Source organism: Arachis hypogaea, chromosome 10 (assembly GCF_003086295.3).
Source record: "Arachis hypogaea cultivar Tifrunner chromosome 10, arahy.Tifrunner.gnm2.J5K5, whole genome shotgun sequence".
NCBI lineage: Eukaryota > Viridiplantae > Streptophyta > Magnoliopsida > Fabales > Fabaceae > Arachis > Arachis hypogaea.
Window position 1 is genome coordinate 24,678,758 of NC_092045.1, and position 12,122 is coordinate 24,690,879.

At 28.9% G+C, this 12,122-nt stretch overlaps 1 protein-coding gene across 1 annotated transcript; it reads left to right on the forward strand.

Annotated features, from left to right (window-relative positions):
* Window positions 1-8,768: 8,768 nt before the first annotated feature.
* Window positions 8,769-11,763, forward strand: LOC112715409 (chlorophyll a-b binding protein CP29.3, chloroplastic). The gene is made up of 2 exons (XM_025767177.3): window positions 8,769-9,747; window positions 11,254-11,763. The coding sequence occupies exons 1-2, from the start codon at window positions 9,211-9,213 to the stop codon at window positions 11,572-11,574; spliced, it is 858 nt and encodes a 285-aa protein (XP_025622962.1). The 5' UTR covers window positions 8,769-9,210; the 3' UTR covers window positions 11,575-11,763.
* The last annotated feature ends 359 nt before the right edge of the window (window positions 11,764-12,122 follow it).

Here is a 12,122-nt window from a genome sequence, read left to right on the forward strand (position 1 = left end):
TGTATATGCATGTTGGTAAAAATTTAAAAGTATTTTCAATTTTTTCAAAAAAACAGCGATACAGTTTCGATTTAAAGGCTCGTAATCAAATTTACTTACTTCCCAACGACTAATTTCTTCTATGCTGCCTACACCATTTCATTACATCCACATCACCAAATGACACTAATTTTGAATCACTCACGACTTTGCATTATTAGATTCAGATCCTACTCCTCTCCCTATTTATACAACAGACATACAACTACCTCAAATACCTTCCAACTATACTAAAAAAAAAAAAAAATACTCATACAAGGATTACTCAATCTAAAACAGGATTCATATAAAAATTAATTTTAAATTTTTAATTTAAAATTAATTTAAAATTATAAATAGATATAATTAAATTTAATTTGATAAAAATAAACGTATCATATTATTATACTTATATGATTAATTATGTTTATTCGGTTTTGAAAAATTAACTATTTAAAATGGTTAATTTCAAATTAAAAAAATGTATTCGTCTATTTTTAATAAACATCCTCACATTATTTTGTTTTGAAAGGGGACTGCAGCCACTATAATCTTTTAAGTGTCTCAACAAAAATTTCAGAACATAATCACAAAATAATTCTAAATAATTAAAAGCAATATCGAATTCAAGTAAAAAGCATATAAATAATTATAAGTCAGCATAAATTGTGGCTTAATTTTAATTTTTTATCATTAAAGAAAAATAGGAGCTAATAGAATAACAAGCTTTAAAAAACATATTTTAATGTTGTTTGATGTCTTCATTTATAAGTCTAATTTTTAGAGCTTTATTCGAAGGTATTTTGTCTTATAGTACTTTAATACTTAGATCTTAATTTTTATTACAATATTTTTTATGTTCAGATTATTTGTTTGCAATTATCATTCATGGAGAGGACGAGATAATGAATGAATTCGAATAGGAGCATGAGGATGTTATTTTTAAATTAGTCGTTAATTTAATAATTAGCTATAGATAACCTATTTTTAATGTTGGTTATTAAACCGTCCTATAATTTATCATTGTCAATTGATTCAGCCATTCACTGTCTTATAACCTAATATTTTTCTTTGGTTACTAAATTACTAGCTAACTTAATTATTAACAACTAACTGGTTAGTGATCGATTAGTGAACAAAAATTTTTATCCTAACTTTTATGTTGGTTGCTCAATCAATCTCCAAATTTGCCATTAGTAACTTGTTTAGCTACTAAAATGTTTTTAATCATCTCAAAGCTTATTTTTTCATCTTGATTATTAAATCGATCACTAATATTTTATTTAAATATCACCATTTTTGCTTAGTAAATATCTAATAGATCACAAAATTGATGGTATAATAGATTAAAATATATTTTTTACATTGCGCACTTGGTTTTTCTATTATAGATGCCAATAATATACATTACGATAGACTAATACTTAATTGAGCGCTTATTCGAAACAATTATAAGAATCGATCATCTGAGCTATAGTTCATAATAAAACACTAATAACATGATACAATGATAAAATTAGTAAAGATATAATAATTTATATTTTCTGATGATAAATTTAATCATTTTTAGTGAACATATTGTTCGAGATGAAACTTGATATGAACTTGAAGGAGCTATTATGTTTAGGGTTTAATCCGCCATTTTTAGACATTAAACATTACAGCGAATCATTATATAATTTTTTATTAAATTAGTTGTTCAAACTTATAAATTTGTAACTAATCTTAATAGGATGTATTTTTGTCCTTTTTAAAGTAATTAATACAATATTTAAATATTTTGAATTAAAATTAAAATTTTGTTTTCTATAGCTAATTATTTAAATAATCTAATTCTAAAAGAGCTCTTACTATTCGAAATAAATAATGAGGCAAACATGTAAATATTAGTTGAGAGTTAATATTTATAATTAATTTGATAATATCCTAGTACCAACGATAGCCAAAATTGAATTAGGTTATATGTATGTCTTGTTTACAACTCTATATAAATTAATTCGATTTATGTGTAAATAGAGTAAATCGAATCAATTAGATTCGATTTATATAGAGTTGTAAACGGGACATGCATATAATCCAATTCAGTTTAGGATATTGGTCTAATTTTAGTTGATTTATCATGTATATATTGTACTAGTAGTAAATTGAATAAGCCTAATTTAATTTATTATTGATACAAATTATTGACATTTTTTACTTTTAAGTTAATTATTTATTTTTTTATTAATTTTAAAACATAAATATCAATAAAAAATACTCACATTTAGATTCAAATAAAATATAAGAAAAATCAAAACAAATAAAAATAGAAATTCAACTTTTGTATTTTAATTCAAATAATTGAAAAAATAAAATAAAAAAGAGAAAACGCGTGTTTTTAATTAATCTTTAAATATATTTTTTAAAATTAATCCTCGAATGTAGTAATTTTATCATTCTAAATTCAAATATAAATTTTTAATATTTAAAATAATCCAGCAACTTTAATTTTAAAAGAACAATTTTGTATTTTAAAAATTAACTAATATTATAGGTTACTTTTTTAGAATTAAATCATATTTTTAAATCAAATTAAATAATTTTAATTTTAAAATATATTTTAATCTTTTAAAATTAACTGTAAAAAATATTCTTATTTTATTATTTTTTTACCTTTTATTTTTGTTTTTATTATAATAGTTCAATATCAATTTCAAAATAAAATAGCTCAAAATAAAAATAATATAACAAAAAATTTTAATTCAAACAAATTTAAATAAAGAATTATAAAATTATTTTTTTATTACTATAGTTTTTAATTTTAACTCACTACAATTTTAAATAAAAAAATTAATTCTAACTTAAAATGAATTTGAGAAAAAAACATAAAATAAATTTTAATAACCTAATATCAAGGTTGTAAAAATTGGACCAATGAATGAATCGGTGAAGCAACGGGTTTATTGGTTTAGTGGTTCGACCGGAATTCAGTCGAAGTTTAACCGGTTTAATTAAATATAAATAAAATTATTAAAAATTTAATATATAATTTTTAATATTTAAATTTAATAATTTCTAAATCTAAAATTTTTAATATGAAAATAATTTTGGAGTTATACCTCAACATGAGACTAAAAAGTGTTATACCTCAAAATTAGACATTAATAGTTTTCTTAAAAATACTAACATTGGATACATTAAGATGCTCAGTAAAAACACTAATAGAGATAATACATTCATAATAATTAAGACAGGATCTCTCCATTATTTAAAAAAAATGGTACCAATAAAAATAAAATATCCTCTAAACTACATTCTCAACAATTACCTAATTTTAGAAATTTCTACCAAGGGTGACTTTATGTAGCCAAAGAGAACACAACATATAGAGAGACACAACATATAGAGAGATTAACGTAAAAAAATACTTCAATGCAGAAACATGTCTGTGAATGCCATGATTGATTGAATTGGGCGAGAATTTGTCATGGCTACAGAAGCGAATCAAATTCCAAAATCTAGAAATTCAAATTACAAATTACATCCAACCATTATAGCAAAGTTCAAAATGATAACAATTTAGAACCTAGAGAATTATATCAATTCATACCGCATTCAAAATAAAAAATTATATTCAGCAAAATTCAATAGGGCAGAATTTTGAATTTATATAACAAAATTCAAAATCCAAAATTCTAAAATTGAACTTATATTAAATTTATATTCAATAAAATTCAGAATTACATAATGATTAATTCATATAATTACAAAATAAAAAAATTGATAAGCAGAATAAGAACTCTGCATCAAGCCATCAATTCATATAATTAACAAAATAAAAAAATTAACTAACTTAAATCTGAACTAAATTCCTCATTGCAACAACCAGCAATTCATACAGTTAATTAAAACCAAATAGAAAAATTAATTGAAAAACCCAAAAACTCACTGCGGTTCACGGCGGCAGAACAGATGTCCAACTACGATGTTGATAGAAGCTGACGACGCCAACACCAGAAGCTTTAGTGTTTAGAGTTGAAGACGACGACACTGCTGACAGCTGTGCTGTGGGGGTGTGTCGTGTGTGTTCTTCCAAAGACCAGACGACGATGATGCTAGACGCTTCAAACCGCGTGGGTGGCAACCGCTGGTGGTCAGTGACTCACTGCCGGCATTGATTGTGGTATGGATGGTAGAGTCCCTCTGCTCGTTGGAGGAAAAGGAAAGTAGGGTTGAGGGAGGCGTGGTGACAACTGAGTGCTGAATGATTTGGGGGTGGGTTAGGTTAGTGGGTCGTGGGTTTTGTTTTTTTTTAGTTTTATTTTTTTGTGTCAAAAAATGACACCGTTTTGGGCTATTTTCAAAACCGGAACTTCAAAAAATCTACACGCGGTTTGTCCGGTCCATCACTTCAACCGATTTTTTAATCGATTTTTCGCAAAGAAGTTTTGGAGATCAATTGGACCAGTCAGATAACCGGTTCTCGATTAACCAGGTTGAACCGGCTGGTTCGATTCGATTTTTAGAACCTTGCCTAATATTAAAACACTACTGAATTTAGCCCCCCCCCCCCCAAAAAAACAAAAACCAATAAATTTTTTTCTCTATTCATACTAAGAGCTTTTAAAATTTTAAATGCAAACTTTACTTTTTCTTTTACTCATAGAGTTTAAAAATTCTATTTATCTATGGAGCACCTAGTCGCGTCCCATCATTGCATGGTGGAAAGTTTGAAGAAAACAAGATAGAGACAAAATGGTTTCTTAGGCCTATATGAGGCAACACTTGGAAATGATCTAAACATATAAAGAGCTACAGGTTTTAAGTCTTGCCACAATGATGGAGGTTTGTTCTTTTGGTTGTTCTCTTATCATTGATTTCAATGCTTTTTTTATGAGCAATAATGCTCCACATTCGTATAAAATACATATCCAAGTCATTCAAACAGTTTTTCGTTAACGCGCCTCTCTCTCCCCCCAAGTTACGTGAAATATATGTGCGCCCCTCTCTCCCTCCTATCAACGTAATAGATGAACCTCTTCTTCAACGTAAATATTCTTCTTTCTATTCTCTTCTTCAATGTTAATGATTTGTATTGTAATTTTTGGATCTGCAATCTCTACTACTCGTCGTTCTTCTTCTTTTTTTTCTTTTACTCGTTGTTCTTCTCTGCTGCTCATCCTTCTTCTTCCTATTCTTCTTCGTTTTCTTCTTCGATTTTGTGGATTCATCTTCTTCGTTTTTAGATTTTAATATTCTATTAAAATAATGAATGATTCAACTTTAAATCAGTTGAATGAGAGCGTATTGGATTATTCTTCTAAAACGAATCAAGCGGACATGGTTTGGATTTTTTTAATCGAATTGAATTGAATTGATAATATCTCAATTGTAGACACAGGTGTTTTGAATTTATATAATGGATAATATTTTGTTCATTTTGTACTATACAATTGTTTCACCATAATAACGTGTTCGATTCATTCTACAAAAAGCTGTTTGAATTTGATTTTATTTTGTTCATTTAGTACTATACAATTGTTTCACCATGATAATGTGTTCGGTTAATTATGTAGAAAGCTGTTTGAATTTGATTTTATATAATGGATAATGTTCCATTCATTTAGTATTATACATTTGTTTCACCATAATGACGTGTTTGGTTCATTATGCAGAAAGCTGTTTGAATTTGATTTTATATAATGGATAATGTTCCATTCATTTAGTACTATATAATTATTTCACCATAATGACGTGTTCAGTTCATTATGCAGAAAGCTGTTTATTGCAAATATATATTTTTTTCCCAAGTCTCCATTCCAAGTGATCCACTAGTTTATTGCAAATAATCTCTGTTATATGCACACAAGGAGCAAGCGCGTCAAAGTAATTAGTTTTTATGAGTTGTGCCACATTATTCTCATTGAATTTTGTTGTATTGCTATTCCTTTCTAAGCTTCCCAATAAGTAAAATTCTTTAACATCTCCAGATGAAATATTAAAGGCCCAGTCTTTTGTATTAGATTCATAAATTTATTCAAGCACTCTTTTAGATTATTTTTTGAATCGAATTGAATGGAATGCAATTGCTAAATTGAATTGAATTGAATGTACGCAGGTGTTCTGAATTGAATTAAATTGATAATCTCTAAATTGTAGACATAGGTGTTTTGAATTTAATTTTATATAATGGATAATGTTTTATTCATTTAGTAATATACAACTACTTCAACTTAATAACGTCTTCGGTTCATTATGCAGAAATCTATTTTGAATTTGATTTTATATAATGGATAATGTTATGTTCATTTAGTACTATACAGTTGATTTACCTCAGTAACTTGTTTGGTTTATTATGAAGAAAGCTGTTTTGAATTTGATTTTATACAATGGATAATGTTCCGTTCATTTAGTACTATACAATTGATTCATCTGAATAACGTGTTCAATTCATTATGCAGAAAGCTGTTTTGAAACTAAATACTAATGGAAACATTTTTTTAATAGTGATATATGCACTTTTTCGGTCCATCCAGTGTATTAATTTCGGTTCATTTGGATTTTTAGGGCTATTAATGTTTGATAAATACCTTGATTTCCATTCACTATGAACCTAGAACAAAATAGCAGCCAGATAATTCCAACAATATATACATTAACATCTCAGACCGACAAGACAAGAACTAATCCATCCTAAATAAGATATATACATTAACATTAGATTTCTAATAATATTTACATTAATATTCACATATATACATTGAAAGAAGCAGTGTTTATTTTTTAAACAAGTTAAACAAAATAGTGTTAATTACAACCAGTCAAACAAAGTATATCCTATTTACTATCTAAATCTTTAGATGTGAATTTACAATAAGGGCTGGAGAGGGTAGCAGATGGCTTCAGGAGTCTTATTGCTTCAGATTCTCGAATCACTTGGTTTCTCATTTTGTACATATGCTTACGTTATAGCGCGACTTCTTCTTCTTTGTCACCATTGTCTTCTTTATTTTTGCTGTAAGGACAAAAAAATTTGGTCAATAATTCACTCAATACACTGACAAGCACAAGTAGGCACATTTTAATCAAGCAAATCAAAATGAGCAACTCCACTGAACCGAACAACATTCATGTGCTGAATAAAACGTGATAAATATTCATTCATCAAGAAAAATATTTCTGCATGCACAAGGACTCAACTGAACACACTAACAATCAAGTGAATCAAAATGAGCAATTCCACTGAATCGAACAACATTCATGTGCTGAATAAAATGTTAATATTCAATCATCAAGAAAAATATTTCTACATGCACAAGGACTCAACTGAACACACTAACAATCAAGTGAATCAAAATGAGCAACTCTACTGAATCGAACAACATTCACGTATTGAATAAAACGTGATAAGCATTCAATCATAAAGAAAAATATTTCTGCATGCACAAGGACTCAAATGAACACACTAACAATCAAGTGAATCAAAATGAGCAACTCTACTGAACCGAATAACATTCATGTGCTGAATAAAACGTGATAAACATTTAATCATCAAGAAAAATATTTCTGCATGCACAATGACTCAACTGAACACACTAACAATCAAGTGAATGAAAATGACCAACACCAATGAACTGATCAATATATCACAGAAAGAAAATAACAGCACATTTTCTATTCGTATGCCCTAGTTACGCAATAAAAATGGATTTAGAATAAGCTGATCTACTAAACGAAGCAAATCAATCCACTAAACCTTAAATCGAACTAGGAGAAACGCGAGTTTTGAGAGAAATTAAATGAACATAATAATGACCGTTTTTCTCATACTTTGCAGAGTCTTTGTTCTTGTTTTTGTTTGTTTTTCTTCTTTCTTTCGAAAGCTTGACGCGATTTTGGAGTAGGAGCAGTTTTTGCAGAGAATACGATCAATGTTTGAGAGATTTTGAGAGAAATTTAAACTTCTTTAATGCGGTTTTGAGGTTGAAAAAGGAATGTTGTTTCATAATAAAGGCGCGAATGAATGTTAAATGTTTTGGGGGTTTGGGTGCGTGAATACACGCTCATTTAATGGAATTGAATTTTTTAGTGTTAAACCAGTTTGTATGAACTTAAATAAAAAATTACATGAATGTATAATATGACCGTTCTGTGAGTGGTGCTATGTAATGTATAATGAGTGTGGGTTATTTTATATTAAATAGAAAAACTTAAGAATCACTAAAAATTAGTGTTAAGGACCACTAAAAAGATTTTTTTTAAGTAATCAAAACCGATAAATTAAATATATATGATAATTAAAGAGAAAACAACAAATATTAAATTTATGAGTAGACAACAATATTTTTGACAACAATATTTTCGTTATGGAAAAACTTCAAAATACTATATTCTTGTTTTTTCAATAAAATTTTAGAAAATATAACATAAAATTTTAAATGTCACAAAAATTTCTTTCTTTCTTCCAAATGGGTGGATTATAATTTCCAAATTAAATCCATAGTATTAGTATTAAAGGTGAATAGATAATGAAAAAAAAAGCCCTCTAAATTATTTACAAATTTATCGGATAGACAAAGAATTTCCAAAATCATCAATTTAAAAAGGAATGACACGATATAGTGATCTCAAATTATTTATAACGAAGGAGATAAATCATTATTGTCTACTTGAAAATATTGTATGATCCTTCTCTTTAATTAGTTAATGACAAATATAGTCTTCTTAATCCTTTCTTTTCATCAAGTACTCTCAACGGTCCTACATGCAAAATTTCCCCAAATTTTAATAGACGAGTCTCATAACCAAACATATTTATCTCTACACAACTTTTTTGTTTACTTTTACAAAGCTTCCAAAATAAAGGGAAAAATAAATTAAAAAAAGACAAATGTCAAAATGTAAATAATAAAAAGGCCTAAAATGAAGAGTAGTTTTTCCTCTGAGGTCCACAAAATAAATGTGAAGCAGCCATCAACCAGTCATCCAAGCACACCCATGGAAGATAAGGCAGAGAGATAAGCCACTTCTTCTTCTCCTCACACACACTCGTCTCCACACTTCCATCACAAACTTGTGAAAAAAATATCATATAATAATAATAACACATTATATATAAATTAAAAAATATAAATATACAGTTATATATCCTTCTATTCCCACTTTGTCCATTGATTCAGAGAGACATAGACACCTTAACACCACCAATTAATAATGGCCACCGCCGGCGCCGCCGCCACGTCATACTTCTTCGGCACACGCCTCACAACCTCAACCCCATCTTCTGGAAGGTTCCACGCCCTCTTCAACCTCGGCACCAAGAAGGCACCACCATCTCCACCACAGAAGAAGAAGGAGCCTGCGAAGCCGGCAAAGGCGGCGAAGCCATTCTCCTCCGGTGACCGTCTCGTGTGGTTCCCGGGCGCACAGCCACCAGAATGGCTCGATGGATCAATGATCGGAGACCGCGGATTTGATCCCTTTGGGTTCGCGAAACCCGCAGAGTACCTTCAGTTCGATTTGGACTCGCTGGACCAAAACCTGGCGAAGAACGAGTATGGACAAATCATCGGAACAAGGATTGAGACCTCAGACGTGAAACCGACGCCATTTCAGCCGTACTCGGAGGTTTTTGGAATTCAGAGGTTCCGTGAGTGTGAACTTATTCATGGAAGGTGGGCCATGCTTGGTGCTCTTGGTGCTTTGGCCGTTGAAGCTTTGACCGGTGTTGCGTGGCAAGATGCTGGGAAGGTAATCATTTTTGTTTTCTCACTCTTTTTTTTAAGAATAAATCTGCATTAGTTGGGTCAAAAATAGTAAAAATTTTTAGACGAAAGTTGATAGTTAAGAAGAGATAATTTAATATGTTTGATTAAATTATTATTTAATAATTTTTAATTATTATTTTATTTAAAAATAACTATGTATAAATTTTTATTTAATAAATATAAATCTAATTTTGATGATATTATAATCTTGTATAATTAGATTCATTTGTTTTACAGTTCTCTAACCTATTTTCGGTGGGGCAATTAATCGAACACTTGGTGGTTAATCTTTCTATGTATCTTTTGTTACACATGCTTTTTGTCCTTTTAAAGCTTTTTAATTAGTGTTTTTAATTTTATCAATGACATAAGAATCGGAAACAACCTGAGTGTGGAAAGAGTGCTGAAAGTTCGTGACAGGACAATACGATTAACATGTACAAGTTGATTTTTAATTATTATTATTATTATTAGTTTATCACTATTGTTATTGACAAGTATAACATGGTCCCATTGTGTCTGTATTAGTGTAATATACCTTTGACACAGAGTTTTGTGGAGTGTGTCTTATTGTTATCCAGTAAAGCATTGGTGTGGTTATGGGGTACTAATTGCTATGATGATGATGACTTGCCTGGCTAAAAACGATGAAGACAAAAGTTTTCATTATTATTTGATTTGTTTGAACATGTTTGATTGGATCCTATTTTTCATACACGAACAAAATAGTAATACCCTGCATTATTTTAGCCCTACACAGGTGCTATTGTGCTAGAAGTTTAGTTCAAGGAAGCTTTTAATTTCCAGTGGAATGGATTATTGCATTAATTAAGCATGAGATTAGCAAAAGATGACACTCAAAAGTAGGTCTCATGATTTTTGCATTATCTTCATAGACAAAATAATATTCCATCTAACTCAAAAAATTTTTTTTTATCAAATTATTTTATCCTTGAATTTGGAAAAGTGTTTTAATATTAGATGGAATACAAGAGTACAGACACATCTCATGATTTTATTCCATCCTAATGTTAGAGAGTTTTATGTTTGCTTATTATGCTAAGATAATAGAAGTATTTGCCAAAACAAAGGAACATAAATATTGTGAAATACAAATCTATGTGTACAAATAGACAGACAGACAAAATTTTGAATTTCTATACATCAAAGACGTAATAAAATAGTAAAACAAATATAAATTTCTCTTTATTCTCGGTTTCAAGATATTTACCGATTATGTTTATATATAAATAGAAATTTATGGACAGTTGTCTTTACATAAAGTTGATAGTTGAGAATCGTTAGATAATAATTTAGTTAAACATATCAAATTATTTAGCAATTTTCAGCTATCAATTCATAAGAAAACAATTGTATGTAAGTCCTAACCTTATATATATAAGTTAACCTAACAGAATATTGAAGATTATTCAAGCTCACAATCTTGTGTTTTCAATTCCGAAATGCAATTTTCTCTTATTATAATCAGGTAGAGCTAGTGGAAGGATCATCATACTTGGGATTACCACTTCCATTCTCACTAACAACACTGATATGGATTGAAGTGTTAGTGATTGGATACATTGAGTTCCAAAGAAATGCAGAACTTGACCCAGAGAAAAGGCTATACCCTGGAGGCAAGTTCTTTGACCCACTTGGATTGGCAAATGACCCTGAAGAGAAGGCAAGGCTTCAACTTGCTGAAATCAAGCACTCTCGTTTGGCCATGGTTGTCTTTCTCATCTTTGCAATTCAAGCTGCCACAACAGGGAAAGGACCCATCAGTTTCATTGCTACCTTCAACAAGTGAGAAACAAATCACACGTAACTTTAGCTCCTCATTATTCAATCTTATTGTACAATTTTTTGTTAATTTCTTTTCTGTACACCAAGAAATGAGAACTACTGCTATGTATAACTTTAAAACTGTGTTAATGATGTATGTATCTATGTACTTTGTTGACTTTTGTATTAATACTATATAGATTTAATTTTAATATACTCTCGGGAGAAGTTTATAAGAGTTTTACCTAGATATTAATAGCATATTATTATGTTATTAAAAGTAACTATTTTAAACTTATGAATTAACTGCTTGAATAATTATTTGAATATATGAATTTGATTGGATCATCGTGTAAAATTTTTTATAATGACAATTAAGCGGTTGGATTTATATGTTGGACATATTAAGATATAGCTTGTATTAAGTTAGTTATCAGTTAGCACCTAATTAGTTATTAGTTAGTTAGAGTGGCTTTACAGTTAGCAATCAGTTTAATCTGTTAGAAACTCCAAGTAAAATAATAGAATTCATACATCAATTCACAAATATCTCTCTCTCTCTCTCTCTCTATA